Source organism: Cimex lectularius, unplaced genomic scaffold (assembly GCF_000648675.2).
Source record: "Cimex lectularius strain Harlan isolate CLEC.00 unplaced genomic scaffold, Clec_2.1 scaffold357, whole genome shotgun sequence".
Lineage (NCBI taxonomy): Eukaryota > Metazoa > Arthropoda > Insecta > Hemiptera > Cimicidae > Cimex > Cimex lectularius.
In genome coordinates this window covers 249,641-276,028 of record NW_019392872.1, presented here as the reverse complement: position 1 = coordinate 276,028, position 26,388 = coordinate 249,641, and the positions used below count along the sequence as shown (strand labels likewise).

At 31.5% G+C, this 26,388-nt stretch overlaps 1 protein-coding gene across 5 annotated transcripts in view; it reads right to left on the bottom strand.

The window, feature by feature from the left end:
• The window catches only part of LOC106673020 (potassium voltage-gated channel protein eag), a 103,389-nt gene that overhangs the window by 6,542 nt on the left and 70,459 nt on the right, over nucleotides 1-26,388 (bottom strand). For 3 of the 5 annotated variants that reach the window (XM_024228903.1, XM_024228905.1, XM_014404923.2), the window contains 6 exons: nucleotides 12,631-12,731; nucleotides 10,117-10,249; nucleotides 6,861-6,872; nucleotides 2,279-2,410; nucleotides 2,099-2,220; nucleotides 1,596-1,991 (listed from right to left, as the gene is read on the bottom strand). In XM_024228903.1, coding sequence (XP_024084671.1) covers nucleotides 1,596-1,991; nucleotides 2,099-2,220; nucleotides 2,279-2,410; nucleotides 6,861-6,872; nucleotides 10,117-10,249; nucleotides 12,631-12,731 — 896 coding nt within the window. The remainder of the gene's footprint in view (nucleotides 1-1,595; nucleotides 1,992-2,098; nucleotides 2,221-2,278; nucleotides 2,411-6,860; nucleotides 6,873-10,116; nucleotides 10,250-12,630; nucleotides 12,732-26,388) is intronic. The other 2 variants (XM_024228904.1, XM_024228906.1) reach the window with 1 other exon arrangement.

The window sequence follows — 26,388 nt, the reverse complement described above, 5'->3', positions numbered from 1 at the left end:
TTTATAGTAATATTAAGTATTTATTATTCTAATATTTATTTGTGTTATAATTTCCGCGTTTCGCACGTTCAAATTGAGCGTCATTAAAAAAATCAGCTGATAATTGGAACGTCGCGTTGGCGGAGGTATCAGCGGTTCACTTTGGCAATTCATGTCGAGAGACGTGGTTGTAGAAGTCCTTCAACTGATGATGAGCTAAAAGGCTCGAAATCCGGTCGTTGCAAAACAACTTACTGTGAGTAGGAACTATCCTTTTAAAAAGTATTGAACACCACACTCACTCCATCATTTATCATTTCTATAAATATACCAAATTTTTAATTAAGAGAACCAATCAAAACAGTTTTGTTAACATAAATCGGACATACACAATGTAATTACAAACATTTCCTTGAACAAATAATATACTCGTGCATGTTTAACAACAAACAAGAAATTTAAGTTTTACCAGGGAGTGAAACATTTTATTTAAAAATTTCTTTATGCGATTTCATGCAATTTGAAGCTTTTGTTTTTTAATAATTAATTAACAATGTTTATGTTATGTTTCGCTTATGTCTCATTTTGATAAGCAGCATGTTATTATAACATTATATAGTCTTAGCTGATTAAAACATATAATATTTTTAATCCTTGTATAAATTTTGTTAATATTAACATTTATTATATATGATAATAATAATTTTAAATTATTCTGCAACACTATACTTGTCTGAATATAAGTGTGATCTTGATTAAACTGAAAAAGTCAATATAAAATTAATTTGCTTTTCACTGCAGTGTCCTGAAATGTATTGAAAGAAACGTTTAATATACGATCACTTTTTAATTTATCATCTAATTAAATTTAATTCAGTATCTAATAATTATCATTGATGTTGAATAAAGCAGATATTTGATATGATAATCGAAAAGGGTGGTTTTGCTCAAAAACTGAATTTGTTGTGATGCAAAATTTTGAGCTGTAATCAGGATCACCGCAAAAGCAGTTTGTGAACAAAACCACCATTTTCAACTACTGAATTCATATCACTCTATCACAAACTTTTTAAAAAAATGATATAGGGTATTTCTTTTATTTATAAACAATATTTTAAAAAAAACATATTTACTAGTAAGTTTTGCATCATCACAGTTTCTTTTTGTTCGTTAATTTTAAATGAAAATTGATCCACTGAAAAAAGGCAACTTTTAATAAAAAGTATCAAAAAGGTAATTTTAATTAAAACAATTATTATTGTGCTTTAAAATAACAATAGTGGTGCAGAAGCAAGATTAAAGCTAAGCAGTTCGTTCATTGTTTCACACATTGATCTTCACAGCAAGAAAAAAAATTACAGAACATATATACAACACGATAAACAATTGATTAGATTTTGAAAACTGACAAGACAACAGTGATTGATAATACAAATAAATAGACAGAGATTTGTTTCGAAGAAAAACATTATGCAACGGATTTAAAAAGCACATCATTTTTAGTGTGTTATGGTAATCAGCATCACACTTACATTCTGCGACAAAGTACTGTTGTAATCAGTACTGTTGTTTGTAGAGCAGTTAGAACCATGAGAATTTCCCAGAGCTGTACTTACATCTTCATCATGATCGAAAGCATTGAAGACATCGTAAGGTAGGCATGATAGCAAATCTATCACAAACCACGATCTGAGGTAATTCATCCTAATGACTTTTGGGTCAGAAACGACTTCACCTCCTGGTCCGACAAACGTTGTGTGGAAATTGAGTACTATATCTATGAAAAATATGACATCTACAATTGAATCGACAACAAGTAGTGAGACATCTTCGGATGTTTTATTTTTAAAAGCTACGTTGTATGGGACCATAATGGCTGTGTAGAATGTGAGGCATAGAATGACCCAGTCCCATATCGCCTTGAAAGCGCAATAATGGAGTAATATGTGGGGTGGTGTCTTTGGCGCTTCTTGCCTGTACTGTGGCATCACATCTGCACTCAGGGACATCATCTAAAGATAAAAAAATATTATTTGATTACACATTATTACCAATTAAATTCAAGTACACTAAACACAATTAGAACCGGATATTTAACAAAAATCGTTATAATACTTGCATGAGCAAGGTGCGATTGTTTCGATGTGTCTTTTAAATTTGGTAGATGAGATGAAAATTGAGAAACCAGTACTGATCTGCTTCTTGTCACTGAGCGTGCCAACTTTGCAAATTTGCTTAAACCTAATAAGAAAAATCACTCTCACTTTATGAAAATAAAATTAATTTTTATCTAACGAACCTCCTTTTGTGTCTTCTGTTTCTATTGGTTGTTTCAGAGCTGTGATGTCCCTGAATGTTAACAGGAATAGGACGACAAGGTCCCGCTCGTTTTTTATCGGAGCTATTTGTAGTAACAGCCATAATGGTGTTTCTGCACGTTTAAAAAAATACAATTATAAAAATAATCAAGTGAAAAAATGTTATAAATTATTGTTTATGGGTAAATGCAACTGGATTAGTACAATTAGAAACGACAATCGAGCACATTGCAAGTTTACAGGACAAATTTGCAAGTGAAAAGTTGAAACTCATTACATGGTGGAAGATAACTTGGAAAATATTTGTCAATAAAAACAAACTAAAAAAATTTCTGTTATATATGTGTATAAATGTAATTAAAAACTTTATTTGAGATGGAAAAAAAATTACTTTGTAAACTAAACACATAAAACTAGATGAAATTACCAACTGTGAAATAATACTTAAAATACAAAAATTGAAATCGTACATAAAAACCTATAATTGTAAATCTCATAATTAGAAAAAATGTATGAGCCATAATTTTTTTAAACACCAAAAAGTTCTAAAAATATCTAACAGGGAAATTGATCAAAATTGGTGTGGAATAAACAGAAGTTAAATTTAAAAAGTATCAAAATAAAACATTTCAAAATATTGAACAAATTTGTATTGTCAAGTGATTTAAAACTAACAAACATATTAGAAAATTTAAATCACTGAGTTAAATAGTCTTCATATTCTACAGGCTTAAAAATGAGACCTTATAATAACTATAATGATTAACAATAATTCACTTAATATATTTTTATTAACCCAGGAGTGGTTGCTATATGAGATCTCTTGCAAAAATGTTGTTTTCGTACTTTTTAAACCTTATCTTAATACATAGTTGCAACTGCATTTCTCCCCAGTTTCTTTTTAAAACAACATTTAACTTACACAGGAAGATTAGTGCCCTGTTTTGCAACAATTTGTCTTTAACTTAATTCTGTTTCTGTGAGACATTCTCTCATCGCACAACCGACTGTTTCTAAAAATGCTACTGTTAAATGGTTTGTTTTGTTCATTTTCCTTTAAAAATGTGCCATTGGAAATGAATTGCTTCAATAAAGAACAAAAATTGTTGAAACATTGACAAAACATAAAGGATAAATTGCTTCAATTAATTATTTTTGAATTATACATACATATTGGGTTGTCCGGAAAATAATGCAGGATTTTAAGTTTTCATTAAAAAAAATCTATATAAAATATTCTGTTTACGTTTACAGGATTACTCATTTGTATGAATGTCAACACTTATTAATCCTCTTCCAAATGATATTGTTTGTTTACCTCTGTAGCATTCCGCTACTTGGAAATAATTCAGTCATCCTTATAATGTCAAAGCGAGAATTTCGTACGATTTTCTTTTACGAGTTTAAACTCGGCCGAAGCGGAGCCCAAACGGCTAGAAACATTAACCAAGTCTGGGGCGAGGGTTGTGTTAATGAGTGCACTGTGCAAAGGTGGTTTAAAAAATTTCGGGAGGGAGATTTCAGCCTTGAAGATGAAGAAGGTCGTGGAAGGCCTTCCTCTCTTAATGATGATGTTCTGCGATCAGTGGTGGAAGAAAACCCCAAAACAACTGTTCGAGAACTTGCAGAGCAACTCAAAGTCAGTAAAACGACCGTCGCTGACCACCTCAAGGCGATTGGAAAAGTGAAAAAACTCGAAAATTGGGTTCCACACTCATTAAACGATCGCCAAAAAAATCAGCGCTTTGATGTTTGTGCATCACTTCTTTGTCGAAACAAAAATGACCCATTTCTGGCCAGAATTGTTACATGTGACGAAAAGTGGATTCTCTACGATAACACTAGACGTTCTGGACAGTGGCTCGACAAAGGAGAAGCTCCAATACATTTTCCAAAGCCCCCAACTCATCAAAAAAAGGTAATGGTTACGGTATGGTGGGCTTCATTTGGTTTAATACACTACAGCTTCTTAAATCCTGGCGAAACCATCAATGCTGAATCATACTGTAACCAAATTAATACCATGCATCAGAAATTGGCAGTAATGAAGCCCTCTTTGGTCAATCGGAAAGGGCCCATTTTGTTGCATGACAACGCTCGACCACATGTGTCACGTGTAACGTCACAAAAATTATTGGAGCTTGGCTATGAAACTTTGCCTCACCCACCCTACTCTCCGGACCTCTCGCCTACTGACTACCATTTTTTTAGACACCTGGACCTCTACTTACAACACATAATATTCAAAAATCAAACGGAACTGGAAAATGCATTTATTGACTTTATCAATTCTAAAAATTCTGAATTCTACTCAGACGGAATTAATAAGTTACCAACACGTTGGGAGAAATGTATTGAGAGTATGGGAAATTATTTTGATTAAAGAACATTGCTTTAAAGTAACTAGTTTCTTTTTTTTTGTTTAATACCAAAATCCTGCATTATTTTCCGGACAACCCAATAGAATAGCATTATAATCATGAATACTATGTTGGCCTATTCACTGATTGGTATGTTAAGCTTCTTTTAATACGACAAAATATAAATTTTATTATTTATTCCACGTTTCATGAAGATTGAATCCATCCTCCTACCTCTCAGAGAGGCTAATTCGAGTAAAGCAATAGAACAAATACTCCAAACCATTAGAAATGAAAGCTGGTGTTCCCTAGGGAAGCGTCTTAGGACCAATACTTTATCTGCCATACACCAGTGACCTGCTACTAACAGAAACCACAACTATAGCAACATTCTGGCAGCTCTCTCAGTGGACAATGGTATTGATGCATCGCCAAGAAAACTGCAAAATATGAGCAACCGGATTGATAGCGTTTGTAAAATAGCAATAAATTAGTATAATTCTGTATATGCTAATTTGACAAACAATTATCGAGATGAACAGCAAAATAGTGCCAACACAGAACAAAGTGAAGAATCTAGGCATAACGTTAGATTGTAAACTGAACCGGAGAAATTTTAAAAAGAGAACAGAACTTTATACCAAATATGGACAACTGTATTGGCTTTCGAGGACTTTTTTAATTTATAACCAGATCCTTAAACTGATCTGTACCTATGACATACAGTTTTTGGTTGTGCTAAAAAAGTAACATAGCTGTTTTTCAAAAATTACAAAATGAATTATTACAGAACATGTTCGATGCCACTTTTTACGTATTAATCAGGACCTGAGGAAACTGGACATCTTTACTGATGTGTGATATGCCCAAAACGTATAAATCTCATCTCCAAGGATATCCAAACATCACAGCAAGCCAGCTAAAAGAATAACTGCACCCTGTGAGACAACTAAGAGGACCGAGGACGAACTTGCTTCCTAGACTTTAAATTTGAACATTATTACTCTAATAAGAATATCAGTGGGTGAAACCGAAATGTAACTTTGGTGTATAAGGATTTAGTTACATTTTATAACATGACAAAGGGTAGACTGGAATCTATGGACTAATTAAAATCAACTTATCCAGTTTCTAGAGAGAAATGTTGCAGGCTCTTCACAGTTTATTTACTTAGACAGATAATTTATTTCAGCAAGTCCTAATCAGAGATATAATTATGCAAAGTAATAATTAATCATTAATTAATATTAAAACATAGAAATAACTGAAATACTATGTAAATATTTAATAATATGAATAATAAACATAAAATTTTTATTCAATTGTAACATTATTATTTATTAATAAAGAAAAGAACTTTGAGAAAAAAATCTCATGTGCGACTAACGGCATGATGGATGGATAGCCTAGCAACCACTCCCAGGTGAAATATTGATTTTTAGCTGAAAGACAAAAGATTTGTGCAATATTCTTATTAACAATATCTAACTTTCACAAAATAAATAATTAAACAATTACGTTAACATAAAAATTAATGTTTATTCTGATTGCTCAGTAAGCTTGAAGCTTGACAAAATTAAAACAAGCGCGCATTCATTGGCACTCAATTGAAGATCAGTAAAAACATTATGAGTCAAATTGGTTTTTCAGCTCAAAAATTGTCAACATTTGTTTTTGGGGTTAAAATGACTTTGATTCAATTGTGTATTTACAAACCATGGTCTGTATGGTAAAATTGGCTATTAGGTCAAAGAATCAAAGTTATTTTGTTCATCCCATTAGTAGTAAAATACAAAAGAAAATTTATTATGGCTTTGGACGTAGCGAATTTGCATTCTAAGCATTCTTAAACTCACTACTTCTTCAAAATGAATGTTCTTATTTCCTGTCAATGAACAAAATATGATTATACCTATCAGGTCTTATAAACACTAAAACACCAATCTCTAGACATCTTCAAATGCTTGTTAACATTTATTAAATAAGACACTGACCATGCCCATTTATCAAAATCTCCAAAAAAAAAGTCAATATGCAAAACAAAATGCCCTAAGTCTCTACTTACCTTCGTTTATTTGCTGGAGTTATTATCTATTTTGTTTTAAGTTTTTCAATATTATTTAATTGTCTTGAAAATGTTTCAAAACGTAAATTTTTTTGTTAACATGTTAGAGAAAGAGTTATGAGAATAAGTCAAACATACCTTTCGGAGTGCCTGCAGCCAGAAGAGGTAAACAAAAAATAAATCGGTTTAAATATTGCAGCATAAGGAAGTATGGTTGTTTATATAGTTGAGGGATTCCTCTATATCAGATCTTGAACTTTCTAAATTACTTCTATAAACTTTTATAGTATTATTGGTGTCATTTTAAATTTCACATTTACTATTTTCTTCTGTTATGTTTTCATAATATAGTAAATGTGATATAACAAGTACATTGTTTAAAATAATAAAAAATTTAATTTATAACAAATTTATCTTTATAAAAAGTAAACTAAATTAAACAAAATGTAAATAACAATTTTTTGTTGTTTAGATAATCATTAGCAATTAACAATATATATTCTCTATTTTCATTAATAGGTACATTATCATTTCTTTATAATTTTTTTCAAAATACGCGTGAAAGACAAGAAAAAGAAGGAAAACTTGAAGAGGGCCAGTGATGACTTCAGCTGTTTGTCAGCCCTTAAATCTCCTGCATTATATTTTTTTAAACTGATTGTTATTTACATTTATATGCAATTTTAATACTTTATAAATAACATTTGTAAACATGGATTTATTTTAACCAAAAATTAACTAATGTTAGTTTGTATTATTTAAAATATCGAATCTTGATCCAAATTAATGTATTAATTTGCAAATATGTAGGATGAAAGGAAAAAGGATATCATAGCAAAGAGTAAATAAAGAATTAGTCATACTAAAGATTGCGCATAATAAATAGTACTAGTCTATTCATTATGCCTAAAAATAAAGGAGAAAAATTTGAAGCCAAAAATTACAAATTTAAACTATTTTTCCAAAAAAAAAAAAAAAAATGTAATAGATTTAAAAATGAAATCAAAATGCAAATATTAAGATTAAATAGAAATTAAGCATGCGTTCAAGAACAATTTCTATTATAAGTTCAAAAATATGTTTTACAAAGATTGTTAAGAAAAATTATGAGCAAGCGAGAATAAAAGCCTTTAAAGCTTTTCAAATTGAAGCAAGCAAATCAATCCCGAAGCCATGCTTTCATCTTTATTTGTAAATTTGATTGCTTTATTATTTGTTATTTTCCATAAGTCATTACTGCCTTAACATAGTGTACATTTTTACAGTAATACTTGCAGTATTATTTTTATATTTTTCCCTACAGCTTACAAGAAGTTTTACTACACTACAGTCACAATTTTATATAATTAGTAAACTAATATTTCAGCAGTCAATAGAACACTACTATTCTTACAATGCAATAGAAAGTGTAAAAACATACTCATAGGTGGTGGTTCTGTAACCTTAAGGGTAAAACTTCCTAAAAGAAAATTAAGTTACTGTTAATGTAAAATGTTCTGTATCATAAATGGCATTAAAGATTTCATGTATTGTAATAATAGCGCTGAGCTAGTCTAAAGAGCTTAGTTCTTACAAAAATTAAAGTATTAACATCATTTAAAAAAAAATTATATAGACTGGGGACTAATGACAATTGTATTTCCTGATTGTCACATTTTTGTTTCTGTAGTTCTTGAAAATTTGAAATATCCAAACAGTTGATGCACTCATGTTTGCAGTGTGCTGAAGTTCATGTTGTACATACTTTACGAACGGTCGGTGTGCTGCCAAGAAGAAAATAGTACTAGTACATAGAAAGTTTATTAATATGTTTTATGACCAAGTACAATTAAGCAACAATCAAACAAAATATTTTAGATATTTTTGAAAATTCACACTTCCTTATCACCCTAGATTGAGAACCACTTTTATTCATGATTTATTTTTCAATTATAACGTTCCTCCTATTTGAAAATGATTGAAAAGTAGTGTTTTATTTGACACAAACTTTAGAAAAAAAATATGTTAAGTTTTTATTATTACATTCATTTTATAATAATCGTTACAGTACTTGCAAAATTAAATAAGGTACATTTTTAAATTTTTTATATTTATCTGTTCCAATTTTTGATTACAGATAAAATAAAAGTACATTTTTGAATTTTTTTGGTATTATTTGTATTACAAAACCGTATTTTTTAAATTAGTGTAAATGAATAGCAAATTAAAAAGTAAAAAATAACAGTTAAAAGTAAATTTTTGTTAATAATATTTTATAAACTGTTGAAGCTTTTATCATAAAATATTGCACAATTGATCAGATTATAAAAATGCTAAGGCAATTTGCATAAAAATTATTCGTCTCTCATATCTTACATATTCATTGATACTGACAAAAATTTAACACATAATAACATTGGTTTTTGCGATTAGAGTAGAGTAACATTATTGGTTTGTTGCTATACTAATACACATTTATGTTTTGATTGTTATAAATGTTACAACTTACATTAAGTGATGATCAAACAGTTAAGAATATGGCAATAGTAATCTAAGGAGATGGTTATACAATGTTGTATGTACTTGGAGATGGTTTTGTAAAAGCTTTAGTTGTTATTGTATAGATCCTGTGTGGAACATAACTTGCACGTAGCAAAAGCCTTCTTTGAGCCCTTACCATGTCATTACACGTGGTTAAAGTTTGTGCAGTTGTGAACTGGTGCAAAAAATAAAAAATGGTTGAAATCTACATATACACATCTTACCAATTAGAATTGTGCTCTCTTCTACATCGTGTCAGTTACTAAACAAGTTAGGATTTGCAGAAAATATTTCATAATTGAACACTATGGCATCACACTACTTGAAAGATAGATAATAAAAAAGACATTATAATATAAAAGGTAGATTGTGTTAAATAAGCTACCAAACACAAACAGTAAAAATTTTCAAAAGAAGTTCAATCCGTGAGAAAAGAAATTTTTTAAAGGCAATTGTATGAAATATCTGGATGGGGGAGGAGAAATTAAGTCTGTTTAATTTGTAGGGACAAAAAAATCTGTTTTTTATTTAAATTGTTTACCTAAAGTGGTTAATAATTTAATCCCAAACCGGATATACATTTGTGTAATTAATCCTTGTTAAAATAGAAAATAGTTATCTATCTATTCCTCTAAAAACATATGTGCATCATATTCTATAACAACATACAATTCGGTATTACACCATTATTAACTAGCTCTTTTATGCAAAAGTAAACAAATATAACAATCTGTAGAGTTAGACATCTTCTTAAACAACTATTAAACATTTATTAACTCTACAGATTGTTTCAAATTGTAAGACTTTACACAAATAAAACAAAACAAAACAAAAAAACAACAAAAAAACAGAAAAAATGCAACAGGAAACTCACTATTTTTTTTGTATAATAAAATTTCAAACTGATCGTGAAGTTGGGATTCTAGGCACTCATCGATTCTTGATATTGTCTCCTTATCTGTCAGTTCGCCGTACATGAAAGTGCACCTACAGGATTTCTGCATCACCTGCAAATAACGGAGTATGGGAATTAAAGTTGTTTGTCTCTATTTCAAGTGCGACAATTAACACAATAGGTTGTCCCATTCAAGCAACAAGTGAACTGGTTAGCAAGTGTCATCTCAATGGATGAGAGGATCAAGTATCTTAAACAGTCTGTGGGCCATCAAAGTGCCTGTCAGCATACTAACATTTAAGTGCAGCCAATACATTGGCAAAGAGTTAAGTTTAATTATCATGATGTTATACAATACAATATTTATTTTAATAGAATACTCCTATGAATAAATATTATCTATTAATTTCTTAATATTTTTTTAAATTATATAAAAACATTACAGTACATAATAACTAGGTATAAAGATTAATAGTTGACTTAAAATGGAAACACAACATTAATAACTTGTTCTTTACCTTTATAGAGTGTTACTAATCCTTTTTCACTCTTTAGATGAAAAGAAAAGCAGTTCAATTTCATCCTTTCCAGAGCCAACTTGTCGAGTAAGAATTGGCTTTTTAAATTGATTTCTTTGATGAAACAATAAATTTGAGAAAACAAGTTTTTTAGCCATGGCTTTAAGTCAAAAAGATCTTGCCCCAAATGCTTTGGGCAAAGACAAACTTAATGCTCTTTACAGAGTCTAAGTCTTGGGAGCCAAGGAAGTCTCGATCAGTAGTAGTGGTCGACTGCAATGTACTTTGGCTAGAGATCATTTTATTGCTCTTTCTTCTCTACAAAACTGTCATAAAGCTTCCTTGATAAGAAGGTACTCTCAGTTATCGGGTTTGTGGTCAAGATAAACATCAAGTAATTAAGGTTTTTAGTTTAGTTAAGATAAAAAAGTTAAGTCAGTTCGAATCAGCTAGATACGCCGCTGCTCTACCACTTGAGCTATTGTGTCCTCGATCCACTCGAGTGGTAGAGCAGCGGTGAATCTAGCCTAAGATCGTGGGTTCGAATCCCGCTCATGCCATTGACTTTTTTATCTCAACTAAAAACCTTAATTAATTGTAATATGTTAATTGGTCAAGCAGACCACGAAATTAGTGAATTTAATAAACATCAAGGCTTTGTTTTATTGCCAAGCTTTCGACTATATATATATATATATATATATATATATATATATATATATATATATATATATATATATATATATATATATATATATATATATATATATATATATATATATATATATATATATATATATATATATATATATATATATATATATATATATATATATATATATATATATATATATATATATATATATATATATATATACTTTCTCAAGGTGCTACAATGACAAAAATCTATTTTCAATACAGTAATTCAAGAAGAAATACACATTTTTTTGTTTCGGACTAAAAACGATGTCATAAATTTCTGCGAATTGCGAATTGCAGCTCGAGTTGTCACCCATTACTTGCGAGATGTAGGGATTACTACAATTAATCAGCCAGCACATTCTCCAGAAATGAATCTTATGGACCACTTATGGTACATTATTAAACTTTAGACATCATTCCCCTTCTCCAACAAGTTTCGAAAAGTTTCAAACCACTCTTGTTGAAGAATGGGATTCTATTTCACAAGACGAAATCCGATTGCTAATTTATTATGATTATTATGCAAGGATGGAGGTGGTAATATTATTGAGATTATTAAGAGCAAAACTAGGTAATAAATTTTTAATTAAATTTTAATCTATCCTAAATAATTTTCCAGTGTTTTGATGATTTTTTTTCAAACCATCATATTTAAATAATTTTGATCAAAAGTCATGAATTTCTGAGCTTGTATAATTTGGTTTACATTAAAATAAATATGTTGTAATTAATATAACGATAGAAATTCATATATTTTGAAATAAACAATGAAATACAAGTGTCGGGTTCTTTGTCTTTGAATGTATTAGAAGCTACAGCTAAGCTGAAATAATCAAGGCTAAAAGTTTAAAAAAAGTTAGAAGTTGCCTATCTTTATAAACAAGATATAAGACAAAAATAATCAACTTTGGTTTTAATCTAACAAGTAGTTCAAAGAAAGGATTTCTTTCTTGCATATATATATGCAGGGTGGGTGACCAAGACCCGAGGGGTTAAATGCCTGGGTAGACTCATACCCCATCCCTAAAAGGTCTGGGACTTGGTCGGCCACACAGTAGTAACACTGTGTCGAGAGCAGGTAGCCAAATTCAATTTGGACCAATTTATAACTTTTAACCCCTTCACCAATAATGGCACAACTACCTGCAATCAACACCCTTTGGATCGACCCGAAAGAATGAAAAACTTAAAGCACCAAAGACTTCCTGTTGTAGCTTTTGCATTAACTTGTTTAATTAAGTAAATTACAAAATAATTAAAACTTTAATCTTACCTCTGCCCTGTTGTAGCCAGAGATTTTACAGAACGACTCGTTACAGTAGACTATCGGAAAGTCCACAATCTGTGCATTTGCCAGGAGAAAACTGCTATCCGCTGAAACAAGGTAGAAAAAAATTAATTAAGTCAGAACGGCAATCAAAAAAATTGTTTTTATTTGTCTATTACTGCAATAGAAGGAACAATGGTTAATCAGGCCAGTTATTAGTAACCTATGTCTGAAAAAAAATGGGTGAAGCTTGTCCTAGACCAACTGTGAAGTCCTTTGTTATTATTTAATGATTTTTTAAATACTTTCTTTAAAATAAATGTATTAGCCGCTTCATCAGTGAAAGAATGTGATCACAGCTGAGATTTTTTTTCATTGTTTTTAATTGAATTTTGAATGACTTAAAAATATTTGCATTCATTTAGAAATACAGTGATTAAACACTTATAAACTTATATGTGTGAACATAGAACTCCAATGCTTTTAAAAGAAATGTTAAAATATTTGCAGCACAATGTGAGCAACGGAACATCACGGCCAATTTGAGCAAGTAAACAATTACAGTTTTTAGAAGAGGAGGAAAACTGGTGTCTAACGAAAGGTGGTTTTATAAGAATCAATGAGTTGAAGTCGTCCCATATTGTCATGTATTATACTGCACACTTTAAAAACTGTTGTATTCCCCATTGTGTGCATAAAGCACACCGGTGAGCCCTACTTCCTCCTGCAGCACCACAGTTTGTTAGTAGGTGTGTTGGTGTTTTCTCTGCAAGTTGGGTTATGCCAATCTTCTCCAGATGCCCATTTAGTTTGCAGCGTCCTTTTAAGAATCCTGTTAAGATTTGCAGTTTTTTCCTGCTTCCTCTAATTCATTCTGTTACCTCTTTCATTACAAAATTTGCTAAAAGGATTGTTTTTGTCCAATGAGTAGTTAGTACCATATTTTCTTTTTATCCTTCTGCTTAAGGTGCTCATTGATACTGCGTATTTATATGCCACAAAAGGGTTCAGGTCCTATCAGCGATACAGCAGCCCCTTTTCTTGAAAGGGTGTCCGCTTTTATGTTGCCTTCTACTCCCACATGTCCTGGAACACAGCAGAGGTTGACTTTGTTTTGTAGTTTAATCGGTTTAGTTTAGTTTTGCAATTCAGCACCATCATTGAGCTATACAACCTTACTACCGCTAAACTGCAAGAAGTCAATATAGACGACTGCATAAAACTCTGGACCTTTATCCCAACCGCCTAGCCCAATGCAATTCAACCTGAACTCTTCTTGACAATCCTCTGAGATGCCTAGCGGTTTGCACACCCTACTGAGGAAAGTGAATAGTGCGACTGCAAGTGTCAGTACTGTGAAACGAGTGTGATTAATAAATTACATGGTCACTATTTATAATCTTATAATATAAAGTTTATATTGACAAAGAGTTCTAGCGCTGTTATAACATAATAATAATTATAATATAAATATAATTAACTGATTTTTTTAAAATAAATGCTATTTCTTTTAAGAATGGGATTTTATTTAGTGGTTAATACATAAGCACGAGAACCATGCTAATACCATAAAACTGATAAAGTGCTCAGGTTTAATCAATAATAGGAGGGAGCAGAAACACGGCGCTTAATGCTAGACCGACACGACCGATGCAAATTATCGGTTTTAATCTATCTAAAACGCCGTGTTTTACGAACAACAAAGAACAGCCCCTTCTGTTACTTGTCCAGGGGTTGAGTAAATTTTTATTATCGTACAATTTACATTTACAGCGTTTAAAGTCACAACAGTAACTATGTTTTTTAGACGGTTTAAATTTTTAATAAAAGTTTTTAATAATATTAAAGTTTTAATATTTTTTAACGTCCTACTGTTTTTTTATAACTAAAACGACATATATATTTTGTACGTATTCGTTTTTACATTACATGTTTACTATTCAATAGTTCTGTTATTAAATAGACAAATTACTGCAAGAAATTTTTAAATTAATTTAAACTGTTATTTTTTGCGATATTTTGTTGGTCATTTCTTGTGATGAGAAGGTTTCTTTATTTTATTTTGTTATATATTTGATGTTTGTCGTGGTTGTTAAAGTCGTTTTATGTGTGGTCAATTATTTTTCTATAATTTTGTATCAAGGTCTTGTACATTCGTGTATGAAGTGTGTAGCTGAAAGGTTTATTGCTGTTTTGGGTGAGGTTTTATTATTTTGTTTGTTTTATGTCTTCAATTGTCTTGGTTGAATATAGTGTTGTTAACTGTATATTTTGCTATGTGGGATATTTATTTTGATTCTTGTTAGTTATGAAGGTAATTTGATCAAATTATAGTTTCATCGCCGCGCAGAACGCGGGAAACTATTTCACGAATTGTGGAGGTGTTTTGATTTAAGTTTTCCTGTTTCGTATTTTTGTAATATTGTTTTTAAGTTGTTTTTGTTTAAAAAGTTTGAGTTGGAAGTAATAGAGCCTACCGATTTTAATTAAACTTTCTTTAGAGAAATAATAGGTTGAAAAATATTAGACATTCTTCACTGCGTTCATGCCAATGATCCATACGAACGGAGGGGAAATATTTTTTAAGCTAGTTTAAGTAAGATTTTTGGAAGTGTTTTTGTGCATTTGTCGTGCTTGAATGTCAAGCGTTTTAAAGAGATAGGAATATACAGATAATAAATAATATGCAGGATCGTATTAAATAAGATTGAATGTTACAAAGACCAGAAGATATTTCTAGTAACGTAGGTTCAGAAACATTTTTTGTTTTTTAAATAATTTTTGGATATGTTTTAAGCACGCTTTATTCTCATAAAATACGTAATAAAAAAATTGTGCTGGATTTGACGAATTGTTTTAGACGGTATCCAGTATCAACTTAAAGCTTTATGGATCCTCTAGCATCTTATTTAAATTCAACCTTATCACATGTTTCTCAATTAATTAAAGTTTTTAGTTGAGATAAAAAAGTCAGTGTCATGAGCGGGATTTTTATCTGTACTAAAAACCTTAATTAATTGAAAGATATTAATTGGTCAAGCGGGCCACGAAAACTAGTGAATTTAATGGAATAGATTACACGACATTTGAAAAATGGCAAAAAGGAGGGAAAATTCAAAAGGTGGGGTTGAGATGGGAAGTTGGTGCCCGAGTGGATCGAAGTCACGATAGCTGAAGTGGTAGACAGCGGCGTATCTAGCCGAAGATCGTGGGTTCGAATCCCTCTCGTGACGCTGACTTTTTATCTCAACCAAGACCTTACATAAAAAGAATAATTAATTGAAAGAACAAACTTGGTGAATTGACCACTAAAGCATAAATGGATTAATATTTAATAAGTAAAAGAAGTATACATACCAATACCTTACTTAAAGATCAATTAATTGAAAGAAGTTATTTGGTCAATCGGACCTCGAACTCTAATGGATTTAATAAGTTAAATGAATTATATCTTCACTAAAGCTCTTTACACGATATTTGAAAAATTGCGAAAAGGAGGAAATTAAAAAAAGGTGGGTTGAGATGGGAAGTTGGTCGAATCCCGCTCGTGACACTGACTTTTTATCTCAACCAATACCTTACATAAAGATTCGTTTAAGGGTTGAAAAGGGTGCTTAAACTGAGTACTTAGAATTACCAAAAAAGGAAATTGGTCATTGCCAGTCATTTTCGATTATACTGCTGATCTTTATGAAACATTTTGCCATTTCGGCTTCAGTGTTGGGTCTGAGTTTTATATATTTTCCTAGTACTAAATATAAAGTTACCTTCAACTTAAACTTTTAGTCTAAAAAATTGTTATGTCCTTTACTAAAGAATCCAATTTATTTATACGATTTCATTTTTACATTGTAATATTATTCTATTTGTATATATTTATATACAGGGAACTTCGCCACCTCTGAGAGTAGAAATACATGTCTAATTCAACCTCAGCAATGCATAAGTAATGATTATTGATCACGCGGTAATACTTTTACGTAAAGATATTTTATTTAAAAAAATTAAAAAACTTCTATGCGGTAACTAAACGCTACAATGTAAATTTCGCTAATTTTTTGGCAGGACAAGGTATAAAATGTGAGAATGGGCAAAAGCGGTGAGAACCGTTAAGGGATTTTTTTCAACTTCTCATCTGAACTTACAATTTAGCCGAAAGTCGTGGGTTCGAATCCCGCACGTGACACTAACTTTTTCATTTCAACCAATACCTTACATAAAGATTAATTAATTGAAAGAGGTTGTAACAACGTTGAATTCTAATATAATCCAGACTAGCTATGAATTTTGAAGTAGAACACATTATACAGAAAAAATACCCCCCCCCAAAAAAAAAAAAAAAAAAAAATCCTGCTGAAAAATTACTATTCTTTTATGGTATAAAAATTATGTTTTAAAATATAGTTTTGCCCAATCTCATTTAATACTGTCCTGCATATAAAATAATACTTAATAATAATACTTTTTTATACTGCTTTAAAAAAAAGATTAATAAATAATAACTTCGATATTCATGCAAAACATAAGCATAAAACACAGTGGAAAATTTACTTAAATTAGCCAGAATATTTTTTTCTAGGCTACATTAGGCTCCTAGGTCCTATGGCCAAGAACGCTCACAAACCTGAGTAATATTTTTCGACCTATCGACCTATGCTTTGAATATCTGAAAATATTTTATTAAAATCTGTATACTCCTTTAGTTAATGCAAGTTTCACTAACTTCACGTCCATCAATCGAGAGTGCTTAGTTTATATTTTATTAGTTTACAGTGATTAGATCATAGTTGAATGGGCTGTTCGCAAAGTTTTTTATTTCTTTAGTTTAATGTGTATAGTTGAAGTTTGTATGTTTTTTGTTTTATGAGATATACTTTTAAATTCATAGTAGAAAAGCGTAAGTTCTCGAACGTTGTTTATTTCAAAGAATTTGCATTTTCTTACATTTTTATAATTTACTTTATAATAAGAACACTAATTATTAATATTAGATCTGGATTATGAAAAATTCAAGTGTAGCAACAGTAAAGTTTCAAGCTACAGAAATTTAAAATTATGATTTTATGTTTTTTATTTTTTCTGTCATTGCACATCAATGTCAAGATGTGTTCCTTATCAAATTACCTATATGGTAATCTGATGTATATTCTGTATAAAAAGATCTGTAAAAAAGACATTTGAAACCAATGGTAATCCAATTCTAGGGACAGACTTCAACCAAAATAGAGCTTGATGGATTGAAGGGTAATCTTTTACTACAAACTGCTTCCTGACAACAAACTGGAGTCAATTCCATCAAATGCCATTTCCAATTGGACAACAAATTCGACGAGAAAAAGCGTTCGAGGTTTGTTAACACACGGTTTGAATGAGGAACCATGTATAAAATTTAAAACTTAAATAAGTAATGTTAATAAAGTCCCTTATAAAACAGACCATGATTTCAAACTATGTCTAGGCACATCAATGTTTTTAGGGCTTTAAACGAATAAAATAAAGCTTCCCAAAGCTGCTTTTCGCGAAAGCAGATAATAAAGGATTTTCTTTTTTCAGCCGACATTCCCCCAGTTCGAGATTTCAAGAGAGGTATTACTCGGGATAAGTTGAATTCATAAGAGCAATCGTTTCGCCACATATTTTTAAAACCGTTTAACCGCTCAACAACACAAAACAGCCGGATAATCAATACTTGACACATTTGGCTCGTGACCGCAGATCAAAAATACACTAAACCAATGTGGGGGAGAAAAAGGTTGGATTATAATATTTTTTACAGAACGCCGCGAACTCAACTAATTGGTGGAAAAGTTAGGGCCAAGTAAGATTGAATATGTTTACAGATGCGGGTTTGTTTGATATCTTGAAATTAAAAACGGGTAAAACCGAACAGAAACGCAAAATACAATCTGCAGAATCTATCGTATATATAAATTCTAGGGCCATTTTTAGTAATAAATATAAGACTAATTATAAACAATTAATTTAGGTTTTCAGTTGAGATACAAGAGTCAATAGCACGAGCGGGATTCGAACCCACGATCTTCGGCTTGATACGCCGCTGCCCTACCACTTGAGCTATCGTGACCTCGATCCACTAGGACACCAACGTCCCATCTCAAGTAGTAGAGCAGCGGCGTAACAAGCCGAAGATCGTGGGTTCGATTCCCGCTCATGCCATTGACTTTTATATATCATCTGAAAACCTTAATTATTTGTAAGATATTAATTGGTCAAGCGGACCACGAAACTATTGAATGAAACTAATTATAAATATTTATTATCTTGCATCTCAGAAGATATCTAGTAATGAATCTTTCGGAAATTTAGGTTAAATTGGAACATGTTTCCGCAAAAAGGATTTTGAGTTTTTCTCGCCAACAAAATTTAAAAAAAAATGCGGGCAAAATATTAATAAACCTAAAGATGAGATGATGGATCGACCTGCTGTTGAACAATTTGGAAAGAAGGACCTTCGGTGCGGTCACAACAGAACGACAATTCTTTAAATTTTGCTGAGCTTTCGACGATTATATCGTCATCATCAGGGCCTATTTATTTTAGGAAAATATCGCAGTTAGAACATATTGTATAATTTAAAAAAACAAAATTTAAAAAAAAATTAAAAAACAATTATATTTAATCACAATTCAATTAACACTCATCGAGTTAATGTAAGAAAAATAAAATTGTTTTTTGATTTTGTTTTTTAAATTATACAATATTTTCTAACTGCGATATTTTCCTAAAATAAATAGGTCTTGATGATGTCGATATAATCGGCGAAAGCTCGGCAAAAACTTAAAGAATTGTCGTTCTGTTGTGACCTCACCGAAGATCCTTTTTTCTAAATTAATAAACTTGTTTTACTAATAAACAAAATTAATTTTAGTGGGCGATTCATCATTTAGTACTATTCGAACTTTGTATTATCCGTAAGAGCGTCAAACCAAAATCGAGAAACATCTAAGAAAAAATTCCTCTTTATCGAACGTTATTGAATTACGGCAATTCGGAAAACGGCTAAAAGTCGCGGTTACGAACAAATCTGAGAAGCAATTTGCCACAATGAAAGTGGGAGAATCCGGAAGGCTTATCCCGTATATCCCCGAGCTCGTCTATCCTGCCAGCCAAAGACAAACAACTACCGACTATTGACCATCCTGGGCTATTTACAATTGAGTGTTGTAAACCTTTGTTTGGCAAAGTTATAGACGAGATTAACAAATGGGTGGCTAGAAAAAAAGTTCACCTACCCTCCGATAGAAAAATTCTACATTGCCTTTCGAAAGCCTTAATGTCTCGACAGGTTATGCACGATGATTGTAAATTTAAATAAAAATTATTTAACAAGACTGTTCTTTTTAATGAAATTAATAGCCATGGAAGTGATTTACGAGCAACTAATTTACATAAACGTCGTCCAGTTTCATGCCAAATATCTGTGAAACTAGATTTGGAATGGAAAGGCGCAATAATTCCATTTCTGTAAAGATGGGCATTATGCCCGAATATTCTTTAAAAAATGGAATCTTTTTACAACTTGGCGTCTGGCTTCTTTCGTATATTCTCTCGCGACTAACTATACACTGAGATCATAAGGAACAAATTCTTAAAACATTTCTGATCGTAAAGATCACTTACATATTTCTTTGTACTATAAATCTACTAGATTTACATGTAGATCTTTACTAGATTTATTAGTAAAAACGAACTATGTTGACTAAAAAGTAAACATAGCAAGAAAAAGTGCGCGCATATGTTTCAAAATATAATAAAACACAAGACACTTGTAGTTTTGAATTGTGACTGATGTTGACTGTTTGTCTGGTCTAAACATTCAGCACATGAGCTTATAAAGGTTGAATTGTCTAAACCAAATATTACAAACAGATGAATAACTGCTTACATTAAGAAATGAACGTATGCAGCGTTATTATTCGATAATTGGATAATTTGGAGTGTTAATACAGTATGATGAGGAGACAGGTCGATATATAGGTTGAAAGAGAGGGGATGGGAGAAAAAGAGAGAGAGAGAAGGGAGAGGGAGAGAGAGAGAAAGCCAGAGAAAGAAAAAAGGTGAGAGTGGGAGAGAGAAAGAGAGAAATAGAGATAGAGAAAGAAAGAGGCAAAGAGTGAGAAAGAGAAATTGAGTCAGAAAAAGTCAGAGTGAGAGAGAAAGAGAGAAGAGAAAAAGAAAGAGAGAGAGAGAGAGAGAGTCAGAGTGAAAGACAGAGAGTGAAAGAGTATAGGAGAGATTTGAATGAGTAAGAAAGAGAAACGTAAGTAGTAAGTAAATAATTCTTGTCATGCAGGAAGGCTTAATGTTCAACTATTTATTGGGTGCCGCGGAAAAAATATAATAGGAGGGTAGATAGGAAAGCAAAAAGAGAAACAATAAAAAAGTGAATTTGTTTATCATATAAAGGAAATACAGACAGGCAGATACATTGTAAGAATTGTAAGGAAAATATTCAGAAATATTTGTTGGATTTTTTCTTGATCCGTCCATTAAGATGTTTTAATAAAATCTACATGGGTCTGATAACTGTAACAATAGTTTAATTTTGAAAATTTTTGAAGCCAGTGAAAGAAGGTTAGAAAGATTTTCTTTTTTTTCTTTCATTTCATTTTTTATGTTTGTTTTAGTTTACTTACTGAAATATTTTAATCATTATAAATTTGAATTTTATTTTGTTAAACAAATTAATTACATGAACTAATTCTATTGTTTCTTGTAAATATTTATAGGTTTCCTTGTGTATGAAAATTTTTGCAAAACATTATGATTTCAGGGATTATATCGTTTCAAAATCATTTATAAGCCTCTGTGAAAGAAAAATGGCGTTGGTGTCAGAACGTTTAAACAGATTGACCTAGAAATCCAAAAGTGATCCAAATCTATCCCGCTCTTCTCCACCCTCTACATACAAACCAATCCTGCTTAATAAATCTCCGCTCCAACAAATATCACTTTTATGAAAAGCATAACGGCCTGGTGATAAAAATATAAGGAAAAAGCGTGCACGACGGTGCGTGCCTTGGAGGTTGCACTATGACCGTGTCAATGTCCTTTTATCTAGGTCATCCCAGCCAAATATAGCCCCACCCCAAAATAACCTCCCTCCCCTGCGCCAAAACTTCCGACCAATCTTTTACCCCAGCACTAGTGAGCCATAGATTATTTAAGGGTAAACACAGTTTTGTAATTGGACCAACAACAGATACAGAATCCTAAATAAATAAGTTCTGATCGTAAATAAATGTAATATGAGCACGGATCGAGGGCTAAATGTAGGTTTCTTCTTCCCTGTTATTTATAGCCAATAAATGTTTGGCTGCTGTGCTGAATTGGAAAATCAACGGTGAATAATGTGTGTACTTATTAGGCTTTGTTGATTAATGGCCGACCTTTACTTGGCAAAAGTACAAGTAGTGCAATAGGAAACATGTTAGCAACACTAAGATATTCTAAATTATTGAACACACATACGTAATAAGACAAACTTCAATTTAAACTAATGTTTTGATGTACTTGTCATTTTAATCGGATTATATCATTTTTTTAAATCCATGTATCTCCCTTGAAGAATCTATCATACTCCTATACTTTCAGTATTTATTTCTACAAAATACATATTTAAATCCTTCTGGGCCTGACAATTCAAACCAAGTTGCCTTTTCTGTTTGGCCTGAAACAGGTTTTCTGTAAACTATGAACTCTTTTACCAATCCATTAAATTTCGTGGTCCGATTGACCAAATAACTTCTTTCAAATAATTAATCTTTGTGTAAGGTATTGGTTGATGGGGTACGGGCCTACCTAGGCTTTTAACCCCTCGGGTCCTGGTCACCCGCCCTACGTAATATATATAAGGTATTGGTTGAGATTAAAAAGCCAGTGTCACGAGCGGGATTCGAACCCACGACCTTCGGCTAAATATACCGCTGCTCTAGCCAGCCACTTGAGCTATCGTGACTTCGATCCCCTCAGACACCAAGTTCCCATCTCAACCCAACCTTTCGAATTTTCCCTCCGTTTTGCCTTTTTTCAAATGTCGTGTAATCTATTCGATTCTCTGCGACAAATGAAATGGCCACGGAGAGCGTTAGTGAAGGTATACTTAGATCCATTATATTTAGTGAAAAATGTGTTGAAAAATGGCAAAAAGGAGGGAAAATAAGGAAGCTCGTGACACTGGCTTTTTTATCTCAACCAATACCTTACGTAAAGATCCTTTACCAATATTTAAATCTCACGGAAACTATTATACTTTTTCATACATAGAGGCCATACATTAAAACCGGTCTGAGTTTTGCATCACGAGTTATTTTTCTCTGGAGACCGACTCTTCATTGCCATGTACAAGTCTAAGCCGAATTCGGCCAGGGGCGGTTGTAAATCGCGAAAAGTGCCGGATCGTTTAAGATTACGAGCCATAACAGGTCCGCAAAGCGATAAAACTGCATCAGAAGGCGAATGAGCAGATACCCCTATAAATGTGTGAATCGCAAATTCGTGTCATGTCCCGCCGGCTTATACTGCCTGAACGGCCGTCTGAAATGTTTTATTGGCCTGGTAAAAAAAATTGTTACTGTTTTTAATATAGTAATAAAATGGGGTGTTCGTTTTTATTCGTTTGGAGAAATTATAGAACGAATTGTATATGACATGAAAACAATGATATTTTGTATAAAGATTTACATTGATTGTATGCAATAAATGCATTCTATGAAACTAAATTACAACACTAACTCAGTATAGTTAAAAGCAAGGGTGACCCATGGTAAAAATATGAAGAACGGAAGACGATTCTTTGCTCAGTTTTCAACTCACCAGAAAAAGTGAGGTTTTCCATCGTTAGAAAAATTACAGTTTAAAAATTTCCGTGTAAAAATTCAAAGAGCTTCTCACATCAAACGAATGAAGTTTAATTTAATTATTATTATTATTTTTTTTTTTTTTTTGTTAGTTAACGTAGTATGATAGTATAATGGTCATTTTCTTTATTGATCGTAAAATACGGCGTTTTAGATAGATTAAAAACCAATTATTAGCATCTGTCGGGAGGGTTTAGTATCGAGTGCCGTACTTTTACTCCCTCCTGTTAATGATTACACATGTGAAGTATATGTTTCATAAGCATAACAATGCCGCCTTTTACAATATTAATTAAGGAAATCCCTCAACTAACCTTCATAAACATAACTCAAAATTGTCTGTAAAAAATCTATTGCCCGTTTTAATTTTACTATTTTTTTTCCTATTTCTCCAGCCAAGTTACGATCAGAACAATTAGGACGGTGACAGATTCTCTCCTTTCTTTTTCTTATTACTCACTCTGTGTCTCAGGTTCTTTTTGGATAAAATAATACAAATATCAAACTAATTAATATAAAGAAAAGATTAAACATATAGTCTGGCTAGCATAAACACTACTCTAGTGTACTCGATATTCCTCTGGATAATTAGGGATGACTCCTTCCTTTCAGAATAATTATAATCACACGTCACAATTCATTCACGCTACTGCTGAATACGCGATATTCCTCGATGTAAATTAAAAAGATGATCCACTATGCTAATAAATTAAATTCATTCACCGTATATCATTCACAGTGCTCCAGAGTACTCGTTATTTTTTGATGTAATTTATTGGGGATAAGCAGTTACATATTTGTTCATCTTGACCAATATTGGGTTTAGTGTATAATTTATGTAACTATTTAATTGAATAGTTTTTTTGGTCGGTTTTTTTTTTATATTTTACTTTGTTTGTCAGTTTAGCTGTTTCAGACAGTTGACGGCTTATTTATGACCGGGGGTCGTTCACACGGATCTACGAAAGCTGTGTCGGAAGCTTGTGCTGTACTTTGATCACTCGTATGTTGGACAAATCGTTAGAACATTTTTTTTCGTGATGTCCACTCTTCAACGTTGGCAGAAAGGAGCTGATTTTCGCTCCATGAGATATCCGTAGGTGAGCCTACTGTGTTCAATTGTCAATTGCGTCAGAACAGTTTCTTTGATCCTTGAACACACTCTAATAATTACATGTTCCAACAAATACCACAAATAACGTACGGCAAAACGGTGATGTTGTCCAGGTCCCCGGTCACATAGATATGGAGAGTAATAAAAATGAAGGTTTCTCTCTTATTAAAAATGTAATAAAAACATGATTAAAAGAAAGTGACAGCGTCGATAAGCAAGATCGCCGCGTGTCTGCAATTTGACAACGTCCTTTATACAGGGTGTTACAAGGATAAATATCAATACTGCCATTCTGGATTCAATAAATAAAACGTAGTTCAGTGTCACCAGGATGAGGTTTCTATCTTGACTCTTTCCTGAGATAGTAATATTTTTGTAATTTTAGTCTAAAATCAGATTTTTTTCACATGAAATCGTAATTTCACAGCTTTAGCACCATTAAAATGCAAATCTGACTTTTATATCGCAAACCGCAACAGATTGTCCACAATAATGGCAAAATCCATATTTTTTTAAAATACTCAGTTGTGGCTCGTGCAATGACTTTTCCATCAAACTTGCGGGGATTTCACCAATGTTGTCTTATTTAATACGTATTCCAAGGACATAGTCAAATTTACATTTTTTTAGAACTTTCTTAGTGAAATCTCCTTTGAAATGTAAAAGGTTGCCAGGGTACACAATGGACAATGACACTGTCATGAATTAAATTTAAATACCTTTCCTGAGATTTTAGTTTTACATTTTTGTGATTTTAGTCTAAAATCAGATTTTTTCACATAAAATCGTAATTTCTCAACATTAGCGGGATTAAAATGCAAATCTGACCTTTATATCGCAAACTACAATAGGTTGTCAACAAGATAACAATAATGGCAAAACCAATGTTGGTTTTTTTTGTTGAAAATACTTATTTGTGGCTCGTGCAATGAATTTTCCATCTCAATTTTCGGGGATTTCACCAATGTTGCCTTACATAACACGTATTCCAACGACATAGTCACATTTACATTTTTTAGAACGTTTCTTAGTGAAACCTCCTTTGCAAGGTAAAAGGTAGCGAGGTTACACAATGGACAAAGACACTATATAATACTGTCATGTATAAAAGTTAAACATTTTAAAGTTGGAGGCTTAGGAAGATTTCATCAACTATATTATTATTTATAATAATAAGATTTTATTAATTTACAATCAATACAAATTCTGTTTCTAACAAACATAAATAAAGTAATTTTGGTCTTTTAAAATTTTTTAAATATTATTATTATTATTATTAATTTTTAAGGGCGTTTTAACGGCTAAGGTCATTTCACGCCCTAACATCCAAACCTTCTATCTTAGGTTAGCTATATCTCTTCTGAGTGCTATAAAGCTCTGACTCCAAACATTCACTCGTAATCTTATTTATCCTATTGCCATCCAAGCTTTAATTTTTCTTTTTAAAATTCTTAATTCGGAAGGCCAAATGCATACAAAATTCCCATTTTAAATTGCATAAAATTTAATAAATTTATAAAATTTATTTCTGTTTCTTTTTTTAATTAGAATTGTGAATTTTGTTCCATAATTTAAAAATTCCCCGTAGGCTTGTATGGCTAATAATAATAATAATAATGGAGTCAGACTAGCAACAGTCTCAGCATGAGTATTGGCTCATCCTTATCCTTTTATTCTTCCATTCAAATATGATACATAAACTAATTCTACATAACAATAATAAGAAACAAAACACAATAACATTTCTTTATCTTTATCTTCTTTTTTTTT